This window comes from Polypterus senegalus, chromosome 5 (assembly GCF_016835505.1).
Source record: "Polypterus senegalus isolate Bchr_013 chromosome 5, ASM1683550v1, whole genome shotgun sequence".
Lineage (NCBI taxonomy): Eukaryota > Metazoa > Chordata > Cladistia > Polypteriformes > Polypteridae > Polypterus > Polypterus senegalus.
This window is the reverse complement of record NC_053158.1, coordinates 76,627,841-76,645,374: the sequence shown is the minus strand read 5'-3', so window position 1 is coordinate 76,645,374 and position 17,534 is coordinate 76,627,841. Positions and strand designations below refer to the sequence as shown.

The following is a 17,534-nucleotide window of genomic DNA, read 5'->3' as shown; positions in this document are numbered from 1 at the left end:
CTCATATAAGAAACTTTGGAAACAGCACAACAAAGTCTTTTTTACAAGAGATCTGAAGTAATGGAGTATAATTTAGAATTGACAAGGTAATTTTATACAGAAAACCTTAAAGTTTGAATAAATGTTAAAAAGGAACAACAGATTTGTACAATTACAGCAACAGGACCTTGTGACATTTGAAACTTGAGTCAGTTAAATATTACTGTAAGTTACTTTTAACCAGCTAATGATGCAACTATAAATCTTAGAATGGCAAATATTACCATCCTAACAGAGTGATTCTCCGACTAACAAAATTTTAAAGCACGCTATAAACAGTTTATTGAAATGAGAATATCCTGAATTATCTTTGAATTCACTAATCCAACAGTAAAGATATAATGTTTGAATTATTTTTTTAGTATTGGTATTACTTTAGTATTACTTGAGTATTACTATTACCAAAGGTATTGTGTCCTAGTGAGCTGAATGACTTCCGGCCTGTCGCTCTGTCGCCACATGTGATGGAGACTATGAAGCGGCTGCTGCTTCACCACCTGAGGCCACAGGTCCGCCACGCCCTCGACCCTCTGCAGTTCACATACCAGGAGAAGGTGGGATCGAATGATGCCATCATCTATGTGCTACATTGATCCCTTATTATGTTTCTGGACTCTCTAGCCCCTTCAACACCACCCAACCTCAGCTCCTTAGAGACAAGCTCACAGAGATGGGAGTAGATTCATACCTGGTGGCATGGATAGTGGGCTATCTTACAGACATACCTCAGTATGTGTGTCTCAGGAACTGCAGGTCTGACATTGTGGTCCGCAACACAGGAGCGCCGCAGGGAACTGTACTTTCTCCGGTCCTGTTCAGCCTATATACAGTGGACTTCCAATACAACTCAGACGTACAAATGTGACACTGCTTATCGTGGGCTGCATCAGGAGTGGGCAGGAGGAGGAGTATAGGAACCTAATCAAGGACTTTGTTAAATGGTGCAATTCAAACCACCTGTAACTGAACACCAGCCAAACAAGGAGCTGGTGGTGGATTTTAGGAGGCCCAGGCCCTTCATGGACCCCGTGATCATCAGAGTTGACTGTATGCAGATGGTGCAGACCTATAAATACCTGGGAGTGCAGCTGGATGATAAATTGGACTGACTGCCAATACTGATGCTCTGTGCAAGAGAGGACAGAGCCGGCTATACTTCCTTAGAAGGCTGGCGCCTTTCAACATCTACAATAAGATGCTGCACACGCTCTATCAGACGGTTGTGGTGAGTGCCTTCTTCTACGCGGTGGTGTGTTGGGGAGGCAGCATAAAGAAGAGGGATGCGTCACACCTAGGCAAACTGGTGAGGAAGGCAGGCTCTATTGTAGACATGGAGCTGAACAGTTTGACATCCGTGGGTAGAACGATGGACATTGAGCAGTCTCCTGTCAATCCTGGAGAATCCACTGCATCCACTAAAAAGTATCATCTCCAGACAGACAGAATGCTGTCACTGTCCTGCTCCACTGAGGAGATCGGTCCTCCCCCACACTATGCAACTCTTCAATTCCACCCGGGTTAAACATTAACATTATACAAAGTTATTGTCTGTTATACTTATGCTTTTATCACTCTTAATTTTTTTTTTTTAAATTAATTTTATTGTAATCATTCCATACAAATCGATCAATTTAAAAAAAAAAAATGTAATATTGTTTTTTTATCAGTATGCTGCTGCTGGAGTATGTGAATTTCCTCTTGGGATTAATAAAGTATCTATCGATCTATCAGTGTTTTTCAGTTTCTGAGACAAAATTTAAGAATAAATTCAGAATGTGCACATGGTAAGATAAATCAAGTGAAATTCTCCGAAGTTTAAAACATCCCCCTGTTGTTATGCTTAGGGGATCCCCATGTCTTTCACGTATTAAAATTTAAACCCTGAATTATATTTTGGTATTTATGAAAGTTAGAGCTAATTTACTTAAATGACAGTTTGGTAAGTACTCCATTAATATTACGGTACTTTTAAAGCTGTTATTACTATTAATATATATTTATATATATTTTGTGTTGTGTTGTTTTCTTTACCCTGCCTGAACTACCTGTCTATCTATACAGTAATAACAGTAATTTTATTATTATATAGCAGCTTCCCTGTCTGCCTATCATATAGTGCCTTTTATTGCGAGTTATATTTTCTGCAGTTATATTTTTGAATAAAAGTGCACCTGTTCTGTTATATTTGTACCTTTTGTGAAAGTGTTTATTTGATATTTGGAAATCAGGCTTAACACATACACTTCATATCTACATTTTGTCAATTATTACTAAAAGCTGAAAAAAGTTCTGTTTTAATGATGTGTTTACTGTACATAGATTGTTGTAGACACGGAACACATATAAAATGCATATGTTCCAAATAACGATATAGTATTCATAAAAGATGTCATTTTGCTTAACTTCTCATTCTATACAACTCCAAGCAATTAACACACAGGTAAACAGACTTGAGCTGAGTAAACTGTGCGGTGTAGGAGGATGTGATAGTAGGCTGCTTGCTGTTTGCTGCTTATTAACACACTAGCAAAATACCCGCGCTTCGCAGCGGAGAAGTAGTGTGTTGAAGAAGCAATTAAAAAGAAAAGGAAACATATTGAAAATAACGTAACATGATTGTCAATGTAATTGTTTTGTCACTGTTGTGAGTGATGAGTGTTGCTGTCATATATATATATATATATATATATATATATATATATATATATATATATACACACACACACACACACACACACAAACACATATATATACATATCTATACATATACACATACATACATACAAACACATATATACACACACACATATATATATATATATGTATACATACACACACACATATATAAACATATATATATATACATACACATACATATCTACATATATACACACACAGCTATTTCGTATTAGTGCAATACGCTGCTTGTTAAAACGGATAACTCCCACTCTTACGCAAGTCTGCGTGGATATTATGAACTATCATATTTGTTCAAGTTCTATTTAAATTTTAAATAGAAGGAATTTTTATTTAGTCGACAGAAATATCTTTGGTAGGAATGGTAAAAACAGACAGGAATATTATTCGTGAATAAATCAACTCAAACCTTAAATAACTTAAAAGAACAAACATTCAAATTTCTTTACTCTTATGTAAATTTATATAAAAAATAAACTTAGATTTTAAATATCCCAAAAGATTTTGCTCTCCATAAAAATATATCCTTTCAAAATTATACAAATTCAAATATGAACATGCTGCATAACAAAACCTAGAAATATAAATAAAATGTGTTCCTTTCAGCAATAACAAATCAAATCATTAAGTTGTCTTTGCTCATATGTCATTTTAGAGCTGGACGCCTGGCATCTATTTTGGCAACAGGTTCGTTTATGTTTGGTGTGAGGTTCTGTGTTGTGGAGATTCTCAGGATGGATTGCAGGTGCTCATCAGTGAGGCGACTCCTGTGTGCTGTTTTGTTATTCTTTATCACTGAGAAGAGCTTCTCACACAGATATGTGCTACCAAACATGCACAAGGTTCGAGCCGCATGTAGACGGACTTTTTTTGTTCTTCAAAGTCACCAAAGCGCCGTGCAAACTCAGTGCTCGGTTTATCAGCAAAGTGCGTATTTGGGGACACCGTAGTGACGACTTGGTTTAACATTACTTGGCAACAGGGAAAGTTGCACTGGTGCATTTGTGTCTCCCATAAAAGCAACTTCACTTGAAATCACTTTGTGATTGTGCACGGGTAAAAACGTCCGCTGAAGTGTCAGATTCTTATTTAATTCTTCTGCATTGCATTCAGGTCTTTCAGCCTCACTGATGAGCACCTGCAATCCATCCTGAGAATCTCCACAACACAGAACTCCCTGATGTTTTGTCTCATAGTGCCGCCTTGATTAAATTCTGTAATTACAGCCACATTAGCTCCACAAATGAGACACACGGGTTCAGTAAACATATACTCAGCCTCCCATCGGTTTTAAAGGCTCTATTTTCAGAATCAACTTTTCTCTTCAGCATCGGTGAGCTAGCCGCAATAACTTGCAGCATCATAAGCTAGACTTGATTAACTCGGTAAGTGTTCGGCAAGGCAGCTGAAGCGCTGCATTATGGGATCTGTAGTTTATTGTTTTACCAGCGCTTCATATACCCGGGCCATTAATAACAATAATACAGTATATAAAATGATCTCGCTGGCTGGATATAATTACACTGGCCGGATGTGGCCCGCCCTTGAGTTTGACACATATGGACTAAATAGAACTTGAAAAGATATATTTTTCAAATGTGATCGCAATTCAGATAGAGTTGACGCAAGACTACAGCCTGCATGCCTCAATAAGTCATCCTCCCTCGCTCTTACTTTTTACCGCTCATCTAATGAATACACTGAGTATGGCTTTACCAAAACAATCATTGATGGCTTAATAAAGTATCCATTATTCGAGTACTGTATGCCTAGAGGGCCCTACTGACACCAACTCAAAATCTGATTGGTTGAAGCAAAAGGTTAATCGACATTTATTCTGTGTTAGAGTGCCTGCACAATGGATTGTGAAAGCCTCTCTGCCTGGCAACAAATGATGGCTGAAATGTGATTGATTAAATGCTTTAATACGAAACTCCGCCTCCCACGGCTATCAAGCTGCAGTCTGTTACAGTATATGGATGAAATTACGTTCCAGTTATGACCATTACACGTAGAATTTGAAATGAAACCTGCCCAACCTTTGTAAGTAAGCTGTAAGGAATGAGCCTGCCAAATTTCAGCCTTCTACATAATGCTGGAAGTTGGAGAATTATTGATGAGTGAGTCAGTCAGTCAGTGAGGGCTTTGCTTTTTATTAGTATAGATGTGTATATATATATATATATATATATATATATATATATATATATATACAACCCCAATTCCAGTGAAGTTGGGACATTGTGTAAAACGTAAATAAAAACAGAATACAATGATTTGCAAATCTTTTCAACCTATATTCAATTGAATACACTACAAAGACAAGATATCTGAATGTTCAAACTGACAAACTTTATTGTTTTTTGCAAATCTTCACTCATTTTGAATTTGATGTCTGCAACACGTTCCAAAAAAGTTGAGACAGGGGCATGTTTACCACTGTGTTATATCACCTTTCCTTTTAACAGCACTCAATAAGCATTTGGGAACTGAGGAAACTAAATGTTGAAGCTGTGTAAGTGGAATTCTTTCCCATTCTTGCTTGATGTACAACTTCAGTTGCTCAACAGTCCAGGATCTCCGTTGTCATATTTTGCTATAATGCGCCACACATTTTCAATGGGAGACAGGTCTGGACTGCAGGCAGGCCAGTCTAGTACCCGCACTCTTTTACTATGAATCCACGCTGTTGTAACACATGCAGAATGTAGCTTTGCATTGTCCTGCTAAAATAAGCAGGACGCCCCTGAAAAAATACATCGCTTGGATGGCACCATTTGTTGCTCCAAAACCTGTATGTACCTTTCAGCATTGATGGTGCCTTCACAGATGTGCAACTTACCATGCCATGGGCACTAACACACCCCCATACTATCACAGATGCTGGCTTTTGAACTTTGCGCTGATAACAATCCGGATGGTCCTTTTCCTCTTTTGCCCGAGGACACTTATGTCCATGATTTCCAAAACAATTTGAAATGTGGACTCATCAGACCTCAGCACACTTTTCCACTTTGCCAGTCCGTCTCAGATGAGCTCAGGCCCAGAGCCAGCCAGCATTTCTGGTTGTTGTTGGTATATGGCTTTCGCTTGCATGGTAGAGTTTTAACTTGCACTTGTAGATGTAGCAATGAACTGTGTTAACTGCCAATGGTTTTCTGAAGTATTCCTGAGCTCACGTGGTAATATCCTTTACAGAATGATGTCAGTTTTTAATGCAGTGCTGCCTGAGGGATCGAAGGTCACGGGCATCCAGTGTTGGTATTCGGCCTTGCCACTTATGTGCAGAGATTTCTCCAGCTTCTCTGAATCTTTTGATAATATTATAGACAGTAGATGATGAAATCCCTAGATTCCTTGCAATTGTATGCGCTGAGAAACATTGTTCTTAAACTGCTGGACTAATTTGCCCACGCAGTTGTTCACAAAGTGGTGAACCTCGCCCATCCTTGCTTGTGAACAACTGAGCCTTTTGGGGATGCACCGTTTAAACATTCCTCAAAGTCTTTTGCTGCCCCTGTCCCAGTTTTTTTGGAACGTGTTGCAGGCATCAAATTCAAAATGAGTGAAGATTTGCAAAACAACAATAAAGTTTATAAGTTTGAACATATGATATCTTGTCTTCGTAGTGTATTCAATTGAATATAGGTTGAAAAGGATTTGCAAATCATTGTATTCTGTTTTCATATATGTGTATATGTAGATATGTATGTATATGTGTATATGTGTATATATATATATGTTTATGTGTGTGTATATATATATATGTATATATATATATATGAATGTGTGTATATATGTAGATATATGTAGATAGATAGATATATATTTATATATATGTGGATGTGTGTATATATATATATATATAATATATATATATAATATATATATATATATACGACAGCAACACTCATAACAGTGACAAAACAATTACATTGACAATCATGTTACGTTATTTTTAAAATGTTTCATTTTCTTTTTCATTACTTCATTAACACTATTTCTCAGCTGCGAAGCGATGGTATTTTGCTAGTGTTATAATAAAAGGAAAATCAGAATTATCACGGTTTTTTTCCATTTGCTTTAATTAGAAGGTTTTAACAATAAACAGTTAACAATCTCAGGTTTAAGCTAAAATGGGATAAAAGATGCAAAACAATACTTTCAGACCATAGGAGAAGTGTTTTGAAAAATCGCTGTTTGTAGATCAAAGTGCAGGGTAATGGTATTAAAAAATATGTTGTGAAGGTCTGGCTGTAAGTTTTACTAATAAAGATGACAAGCTAACCATTCAAAATTGTGAAAAGGTAGCTCTTTGAAGTGTGAAAAACAGATCAGGAAAATACTGCAGCTTTGCATAGCATTACTGGAGTAACATGATGTCAAAATAATCTGGGTAAAACAAGCAACCATTCTTTGACAATCAAGTGTTAGCTTTTGCCTATAAATTAAAGCCTTTTTTTAATGAATTTATAATTATATTTGAATAGTGATGTTCAATCTGATGGCCCTAGTCAGAATCATATCTCTCTATTATATAAAAAAAATCCTGTGACGAGACAGTTTTTTTCAAGAGATCTTTTCAAGTCCCACGAGACGAGACTTTGTCCATTAGTTTTTAAGTCGCGCCCTTCTCTCAACCATATTCAAAGACACATGGTACTTTCACCTCTCGTTCGTTTTAATGCTTTTGTCAGACACAGTTCCTGCTCTCTTATAAAGCAAAGCCCCCTTATAGATTCAACTTTTTTGCCACCTCCTGAAGGCGATTAGGGCTTACATCAATTCTCACGTACATTCACATGTCAGTCATTTCGAGAGAGCCAGTGCCACTCTTTCAAGCGTTTTTCACTTTAAAACGTTTGATAATCCAGACCATTATCTTGTGCGTATGAGGTTGTTTCACATAAATAAGATCTATCATGTTGCCCTTGTGAGATGTGAACCTCCAATATTTTTTTCACCTTATGGCTTCATATACACATTCGTATAGATGACATACTATAAATACATATTTTACTAAACAATGCTTTTATTTATTTCCCCCCAGATTTAGAAGTTACTGATCAGTTTGGTAATACAATTCAATCACTGACAGCCTCTTCGATAAACTCTTTGGGAATCTCTTCGGAAGGACTTGATAAATCAACTTTGAAGGTTTCATGGCAGGTAATATTAATTAGCATCTCATTCTGGAATTGACAGTGTAATATATCGAACAGAACTTTTTATTTGTTTGATTTGCATGTCTACAATTTCAGAATATAATGAAGGGGCAGTGCTCACCAAGAAAAATGTTAAGGGCTATGGGGTGACATAAAAACCTAAAAAAAAAAAAGAGAAGATCATTGTTTTCATTTTAATATAATTTAATTCCTGCTTACTTAATTTGGTGTGAGATAATATTCAGCTGTTATGTGCAGAACTGCTTAGTTAATTACTGAATATGAAAACATTAAATTGATATCACTCATTAGGTTTTGAAGACAAAATGAGACAAAGGTAGTAAGAGCACACCGTATATTTGGTTAAGAATAGTTGACTACAGATAACATTAGTCCAATTCATTTTCTAATTCTGAATTTGTACACAAGATAAGCAATGGAAAAGTTGGATCACTCATATAAGAAACTTTGGAAACAGCACAACAAAGTCTTTTTTACAAGAGATCTGAAGTAATGGAGTATAATTTAGAATTGACAAGGTAATTTTATACAGAAAACCTTAAAGTTTGAATAAATGTTAAAAAGGAACAACAGATTTGTACAATTACAGCAACAGGACCTTGTGACATTTGAAACTTGAGTCAGTTAAATATTACTGTAAGTTACTTTTAACCAGCTAATGATGCAACTATAAATCTTAGAATGGCAAATATTACCATCCTAACAGAGTGATTCTCCGACTAACAAAATTTTAAAAGCACGCTATAAACAGTTTATTGAAATGAGAATATCCTGAATTATCTTTGAATTCACTAATCCAACAGTAAAGATATAATGTTTGAATTATTTTTTTAGTATTGGTATTACTTTAGTATTACTTGAGTATTACTATTACCAAAGGTATTGTGTCCTAGTGAGCTGAATGACTTCCGGCCTGTCGCTCTGTCGTCACATGTGATGGAGACTATGAAGCGGCTGCTGCTTCACCACCTGAGGCCACAGGTCCGCCACGCCCTCGACCCTCTGCAGTTCACATACCAGGAGAAGGTGGGATCGAATGATGCCATCATCTATGTGCTACATTGATCCCTTATTATGTTTCTGGACTTCTCTAGCCCCTTCAACACCACCCAACCTCAGCTCCTTAGAGACAAGCTCACAGAGATGGGAGTAGATTCATACCTGGTGGCATGGATAGTGGGCTATCTTACAGACATACCTCAGTATGTGTGTCTCAGGAACTGCAGGTCTGACATTGTGGTCCGCAACACAGGAGCGCCGCAGGGGACTGTACTTTCTCCGGTCCTGTTCAGCCTATATACAGTGGACTTCCAATACAACTCAGACGTACAAATGTGACACTGCTTATCGTGGGCTGCATCAGGAGTGGGCAGGAGGAGGAGTATAGGAACCTAATCAAGGACTTTGTTAAATGGTGCAATTCAAACCACCTGCAACTGAACACCAGCCGAAACAAGGAGCTGGTGGTGGATTTTAGGAGGCCCAGGCCCTTCATGGACCCCGTGATCATCAGAGTTGACTGTATGCAGATGGTGCAGACCTATAAATACCTGGGAGTGCAGCTGGATGATAAATTGGACTGGACTGCCAATACTGATGCTCTGTGCAAGAGAGGACAGAGCCGGCTATACTTCCTTAGAAGGCTGGCGTCTTTCAACATCTACAATAAGATGCTGCACACGTTCTATCAGACGGTTGTGGTGAGTGCCTTCTTCTACGCGGTGGTGTGTTGGGGAGGCAGCATAAAGAAGAGGGATGCGTCACACCTAGGCAAACTGGTGAGGAAGGCAGGCTCTATTGTAGACATGGAGCTGAACAGTTTGACATCCGTGGCAGAACGATGGACATTGAGCAGTCTCCTGTCAATCCTGGAGAATCCACTGCATCCACTAAAAAGTATCATCTCCAGACAGACAGAATGCTGTCACTGTCCTGCTCCACTGAGGAGATCGGTCCTCCCCCACACTATGCAACTCTTCAATTCCACCCGGGGTTAAACATTAACATTATACAAAGTTATTGTCTGTTATACTTGCGTTTTTATCACTCTTAATTTTTTTTTTTTTTTAAATTAATTTTATTGTAATCATTCCATACAAATCGATCAATTTAAAAAAAAAAAATGTAATATTGTTTTTTTATCAGTATGCTGCTGCTGGAGTATGTGAATTTCCTCTTGGGATTAATAAAGTATCTATCGATCTATCAGTGTTTTTCAGTTTCTGAGACAAAATTTAAGAATAAATTCAGAATGTGCACATGGTAAGATAAATCAAGTGAAATTCTCCGAAGTTTAAAACATCCCCCTGTTGTTATGCTTAGGGGATCCCCATGTCTTTCACGTATTAAAATTTAAACCCTGAATTATATTTTGGTATTTATGAAAGTTAGAGCTAATTTACTTAAATGACAGTTTGGTAAGTACTCCATTAATATTACGGTACTTTAAAGCTGTTATTACTATTAATATATATTTATATATATTTTGTGTTGTGTTGTTTTCTTTACCCTGCCTGAACTACCTGTCTATCTATACAGTAATAACAGTAATTTTATTATTATATAGCAGCTTCCCTGTCTGCCTATCATATAGTGCCTTTTATTGCGAGTTATATTTTCTGCAGTTATATTTTTGAATAAAAGTGCACCTGTTCTGTTATATTTGTACCTTTTGTGAAAGTGTTTATTTGATATTTGGAAATCAGGCTTAACACATACACTTCATATCTACATTTTGTCAATTATTACTAAAAGCTGAAAAAAGTTCTGTTTTAATGATGTGTTTACTGTACATAGATTGTTGTAGACACGGAACACATATAAAATGCATATGTTCCAAATAACGATATAGTATTCATAAAAGATGTCATTTTGCTTAACTTCTCATTCTATACAACTCCAAGCAATTAACACACAGGTAAACAGACTTGAGCTGAGTAAACTGTGCGGTGTAGGAGGATGTGATAGTAGGCTGCTTGCTGTTTGCTGCTTATTAACACACTAGCAAAATACCCGCGCTTCGCAGCGGAGAAGTAGTGTGTTGAAGAAGCAATTAAAAAGAAAAGGAAACATATTGAAAATAACGTAACATGATTGTCAATGTAATTGTTTTGTCACTGTTGTGAGTGATGAGTGTTGCTGTCATATATATATATATATATATATATATATATATATATATATATATATATACACACACACACACACACACACAAACACATATATATACATATCTATACATATACACATACATACATACAAACACATATATACACACACACATATATATATATATATATATGTATACATACACACACACATATATAAACATATATATATATACATACACATACATATCTACATATATACACACACAGCTATTTCGTATTAGTGCAATACGCTGCTTGTTAAAACGGATAACTCCACTCTTACGCAAGTCTGCGTGGATATTATGAACTATCAGTATTTGTTCAAGTTCTATTTAAATTTTAAATAGAAGGAATTTTTATTTAGTCGACAGAAATATCTTTGGTAGGAATGGTAAAACAGACAGGAATATTATTCGTGAATAAATCAACTCAAACCTTAAATAACTTAAAAGAACAAACATTCAAATTTCTTTACTCTTATGTAAATTTATATAAAAATAAACTTAGATTTTAAATATCCCAAAAGATTTTGCTCTCCATAAAAATATATCCTTTCAAAATTATACAAATTCAAATATGAACATGCTGCATAACAAAACCTAGAAATATAAATAAAATGTGTTCCTTTCAGCAATAACAAATCAAATCATTAAGTTGTCTTTGCTCATATGTCATTTTAGAGCTGGACGCCTGGCATCTTATTTTGGCAACAGGTTCGTTTATGTTTGGTGTGAGGTTCTGTGTTGTGGAGATTCTCAGGATGGATTGCAGGTGCTCATCAGTGAGGCTACTCCTGTGTGCTGTTTTGTTATTCTTTATCACTGAGAAGAGCTTCTCACACAGATATGTGCTACCAAACATGCACAAGGTTCGAGCCGCATGTAGACGGACTTTTTGTTCTTCAAAGTCACCAAAGCGCGCCGCAAACTCAGTGCGCTTCGGTTTATCAGCAAAGTGCGTATTTGGGGACACCGTAGTGACGACTTGGTTTAACATTACTTGGCAACAGGGAAAGTTGCACTGGTGCATTTGTGTCTCCCATAAAAGCAACTTCACTTGAAATCACTTTGTGATTGTGCACGGGTAAAAACGTCCGCTGAAGTGTCAGATTCTTATTTAATTCTTCTGCATTGCATTCAGGTCTTTCAGCCTCACTGATGAGCACCTGCAATCCATCCTGAGAATCTCCACAACACAGAACTCCCTGATGTTTTGTCTCATAGTGCCGTCTTGGATTAAATTCTGTAATTACAGCCACATTAGCTCCACAAATGAGACACACGGGTTCAGTAAACATATACTCAGCCTCCCATCGGTTTTTAAAGGCTCTATTTTCAGAATCAACTTTTCTCTTCAGCATCGTGTGAGCTAGCTTCGCAATAACTTGCAGCATCATAAGCTAGACTTGATTAACTCGGTAAGTGTTCGGCAAGGCAGCTGAAGCGCTGCATTATGGGATCTGTAGTTTATTGTGTTACCAGCGCTTCATATACCCGGGCCATTAATAACAATAATACAGTATATAAAATGATCTCGCTGGCTGGATATAATTACACGCCCGGATGTGGCCCAAGGCCCTTGAGTTTGACACATATGGACTAAATAGAACTTGAAAAGATATATTTTTCAAATGTGATCGCAATTCAGATAGAGTTGACGCCAAGACTACAGCCTGCATGCCTCAATAAGTCATCCTCCCCTCGCTCTTACTTTTTTACCGCTCATCTAATGAATACACTGAGTATGGCTTTACCAAAACAATCATTGATGGCTTAATAAAGTATCCATTATTCGAGTATGTAGATCTGGGATATATATATACATATATATATACCCGCAGTATCGCAGCGGAGAAGTAGTATGTTAAAAAGCTAGAAAAGAAAAGGGAACATTTTAAAAATAACGTAACATGACTGTCAATATACAGTATTTGTTTTGTGAGTGTTACTGAGTGTTGCTGTCATCAATGATTTGATTATCATTTTTCTTTCAATCAGGTTCAGATTTGTAGGATGTGTTGTGTTCAAGTTACATTCCGTGTTTGTCAATCGTTGTAAAGATGACAGGTTTCATTCATCGATTCGTTTCTTACTGCATCAATAAACAGCTCGCTTCTTCTTTATCCGAGACCTGACACACTGCATGCACGGGTTTTTTTTAACACTGTCTTCCTTTAGCGGACATTGACTTTTTCCACCGTGTGCTTTGTTTCCACAGTAGCTGCATTTATGAATATGCTTGTATGTATCAGACGCTTCATATTTTTGCTGCCTTTTCAATTGTGTAATTCGTTTTTGTTCAGCTCTTTGGAACTGTTGCTTTTATCTGTGCACTCGCCAGTTCACGCGGAGCCGCTCGGTGTACATGCATCGAAGTTCCTTAGTTGTGCTGGTGCCATCTCGTGCTATGTCCATGGCTGTATTTAATGTTACCTTAGTCCTGGCACTTAAAACTTTCTCTCAGTTTCGCTTGAGTTTGTGCCAAACACCACGCTGACCATCTCATCTTCCTCTGCATAAGCACAGTCCTTAACCCGTGAATATTTAGTGGGAGTTTGCTATTGGATTGCCGCTGACGGACGGCCTTATATGGGCAGGCACTAAATTACAAACGCCAGCGGCAGCCTGTCTATGAACTTAATTTAAAGTGTAGGTTTACATCGCTTTGTTTCAGTAGCAGAACTCATCAATATGGTTGTATATGTCACTCGCTCGCTTCTTATTGTTTCGCTGCCTTCTCAATTATATAATGCATGTTTTCTTCAGCGCTTTTTGGAGGTCTTCCTGATTTTCTATGTACTGCGTGATTACGTGGGAGGCGTGATGATGTCACACGAAACTCCGCACGGCGTTCAAGCTCATCTCCATTACAGTAAATGGAGAAAAACAGCTTCCAGTTATGACCATTACGCGTAGAATTTCAAAATGAAACCTGCCCAACTTTTGTAAGGAAGCTGTAAGGAATGAACCTGCCAAATTTCAGCCTTCCACCCACACGGGAAGTTGGAGAATTAGTGATGAGTGAGTGAGTGAGTGAGGGCTTTGCCTTTTATTAGTATAGATTTAAAGGACAAAAGACGCTGACGTAGAGGTGAGAAGTGATTTTAGGTGGGACGGATCTACGAGTTTTTTCATAGGATCTGGTAATTCTAGTGTTAATGGTGTTTGCATTTTGGTCACTGCATAGATAAATTACAACGCTTTTTATACATGGTCCCCTGTTTCAGGGCACCATAATGTTTGGAACATAGCATTGGTAGGTATATTAAAGCACTCATATGTAGTACTTTGTTGCATGTCCGTTGTGATTTACAGACTTCACCAGGTGCTGAGTATCTTCTGTAGTGATGCTCTGCCAAGTCTCCAATGCAGTGGTCTGCAGATATGCTGCTCCATATGGAGCAATATGCAATGCATTTTGTGTTCTGACACCTTTCTCTCGTGGCCAGCATTAAGTTTTTGAACAGTTTGTGCTACAGCAGCTCTTTTGTGGGGTAGTAGCAGATTTGCTTGCCCTCACTCCCATTGCATATCATCGAGCCTTGGGTACCCAAGACCTTGTCACTGGTTCCCAGGTTGTCCTTCCTTACTCTTTTTGTTAGGTACTCCCCACATGACCTGCCGTTTTGGAGATGTTGTCCTTTGTCAAAGTCACTCAGATCCTTACACTTGCCCATTTTACATGCTTCCAAAACACCACCTTTAAGAACATTACTGTTCACTTGCTAGTATTGTGACAGGTGTCACTGTAATGAATTAACCAATGTTACTCACTTTACCTGTCTTTTGTTTTAATATTGTGGCTAATTGGTGTGTATATTTTTTTCAATTATTTTACCTTTTTCTTGTTTTAATGCCTTTTAATGGATGTTAGATTTTCTTTTATTTATTCATTCATAGGGAATGCATTAACAAATTTTAGTAATAGGTTTCACTCTGAGGTAAACCAATTCCATATTTCCTTGTGTCCATTTTCTAACTTGTTTAATCCACTTTAGGTTTGTTGGAACTAGAGCCTAAATTGATAGTATTGGATTTAAGGAAGGAACTAACTCAAATAACAACTGTGATTAATTTAAATTCTATATCTGTTTCTTTCAAAGCCAGAAATACTAATTTAAAGGAAAGAAATATTATGATTAAGTAGGTTATTAGGTTCGCTTCCTGGGTCCTCCCAGTGTGAAGTTTGCATGTTCTCCCTGTGTCTGCATTTGTGTCCTCTAGGTGCTCCGGTTTCCTCCCAAAGTCCAAAGACATGCAGGTTAGGTGCATTGATGATTCTAAATTGTCCCTAGTGTGTTTCCTGCCTTGCGCCCTGTGTTGGCTGGGATTGGCTCCAACAGAACCCCAGGACCCTGTAGTTAGGATATAGCAGGTTGGATAATGGATGGATGGATGGAAGTAGGTTATTAATCTTTCTGAAAAATGTGTAATTCTGGTGCATTGTAATTGATTATGAAAAGTCTTTTTAACTCATTTTTTTTTTAGTGATTGCATAATTCACTGACCTTTTCCCTTTTTTAATAGGACAAAACAAAAATGATGTTGGTTCAAGGGATAAAGTTCTTGCCAGCAGCTCCTGGTTCCAAAGAATTATGTTTCGCTTGGCGAGAGTTTGCAGAGTATGTTCGAATTAACCTGGTTGCAGGACCTCCAGCTCAACTAAAGATTGTTCAACCTACAGATATAGAAGAGGTAATGTCTGAAATAAATGTCTAATTCTGATCTTTTTTTTGTTTGTTTTTACATTTTAGATGACTATCTTATGTAGTAATGCTGTCTTTTGTATTTATGTTGAAAGTTGAAAGCTGAGTCATATTGTTTGTTTATTGGAGTCTTTACTCATGCATGTATTCCTTGTGTGTGTGTATATGTACTGTACAGGTTGAGTATCCCTAATCTGAAATGCCTAGGACCAGAAGCTGTTGTTGAAATGTGCATTGACATGACAAACACATTACACCTCAAAGTGATGAATTTGATGTACAGACTGTATTTTATTTTATCTTTTAAGAGGGCCAATACTGCATCTTTGCACTGAAGAACTTTTCTGTTTTTTTGTCACTTTATATTGGCTACCTGTTGTCACTTGTCAGGGAACTGGCCAATTGGTCATGAATGTCTCAGCCTACAGTTGTGCTTGAAAGTTTGTGAACCCTTTAGAATTTTCTATATTTCTACATAAATATGACTTAAAACATCATCAGGTTTTCACTCGGGTCCTAAAAGTAGATAAAGAGAAACTAGTTAATCAAATGAGACAAAAATATTATACTTGGTCATTTATTGAGGAAAATGATATTTGTGAGTGGCAAAAGTATGTGAACTTCTAGGATTAGCAGTTAGTTTGAAGGTAAAATTCGAGCCAGGTGTTTTCAATCAATGGGATGACAATCAGGTGTGAGTGGGCACCCTGTGTAATTTAAAGAACAGGGATCTATCATAGTCTGCTCTTCACAACACGTTTGTGGAAGTGTATCATGGCACGAACAAAGGAGATTTTTGAGGACCTCAGAAAAAGAGTTGTTGATGCTCATCAGGCTGGAAAAGCTTACAAAACCATCTCTAAAAAGTTTGGACTCCACTAATCCACAAACTGACAGATTGTGTACAAATGGAGGAAATTCAAGACCATTGTTACCCTCCCCAGGAGTGGTTGACCAACAAAGATCACTCCAAAAGCAAGGCGTGTAATAGTCGGCGAGGTCACAAAGGACCCCAGGGTAACATCTAAGCAACTGAAGGCCTCTCTCACATTGGCTAATGTTCATGTTAATGAGTTCACCATCAAGAGAACACTGAACAACAATGGTGTGCATGGCAGGGTTGCAAAGAAAAAGCCACTGTTCTCCAAAAAAAAAACATTGCTGCTCATCTGCAGTTTGCTAAAGATCACGTGGACAAACCAGAAGGCTATTGGAAGAATGTTTTGTGGACAGATGAGACCAAAATAGATTTTTTTGGTTTAAATGAAAAGCGTTATGTTTGGAGAAAGGAAAACACTGCATTCCAGCATAAGAACCTTTGCCCATCTGTGAAACATGGTGGTGGTACTATCATGGTTTGAGCCTGTTTTGCTGCATCTGGGCTAAGAACCGCTTGCCTTCAGTGATGGAACAATGAATTCTGAATTATTTCAGACAGTTCTAAAGGAAAATGTCAGGACATCTGTCCATGAACTGAATCTCAAGAGAAGGTGGGTCATGCAGCAAGACAACGACCCTAAGCACACAAGTCATTCTACCCAAGAATGGTTAAAGAAGAATAAAGTTAATGTTTTGGAATGGCCAAGTCAAAGTCCTGACCTTAATCCAATTGAAATGTTGTGGAAGGACCTGAAGCGAGCAGTTAATGTGAGTAAACCCACCAACATCCCAGAGTTGAAGCTGTTCTGTATGGGGGAATGGGCTAAAATTCCTCCAAGCCAGTGTGCAGGAATGATCAAAAGTTACCGGAAACGTTTA

The 17,534-nt window shown here is 37.5% G+C and overlaps 1 protein-coding gene across 1 annotated transcript in view; it reads left to right on the top strand.

Moving 5' to 3' along the window:
* smchd1 (structural maintenance of chromosomes flexible hinge domain containing 1) overlaps positions 1–17,534 on the top strand; it is a 459,542-nt gene that overhangs the window by 295,775 nt on the left and 146,233 nt on the right. Inside the window, exons 28-29 of the mRNA XM_039754843.1 lie at positions 7,787–7,905; positions 15,598–15,765. Coding sequence (XP_039610777.1) covers positions 7,787–7,905; positions 15,598–15,765 — 287 coding nt within the window. The remainder of the gene's footprint in view (positions 1–7,786; positions 7,906–15,597; positions 15,766–17,534) is intronic.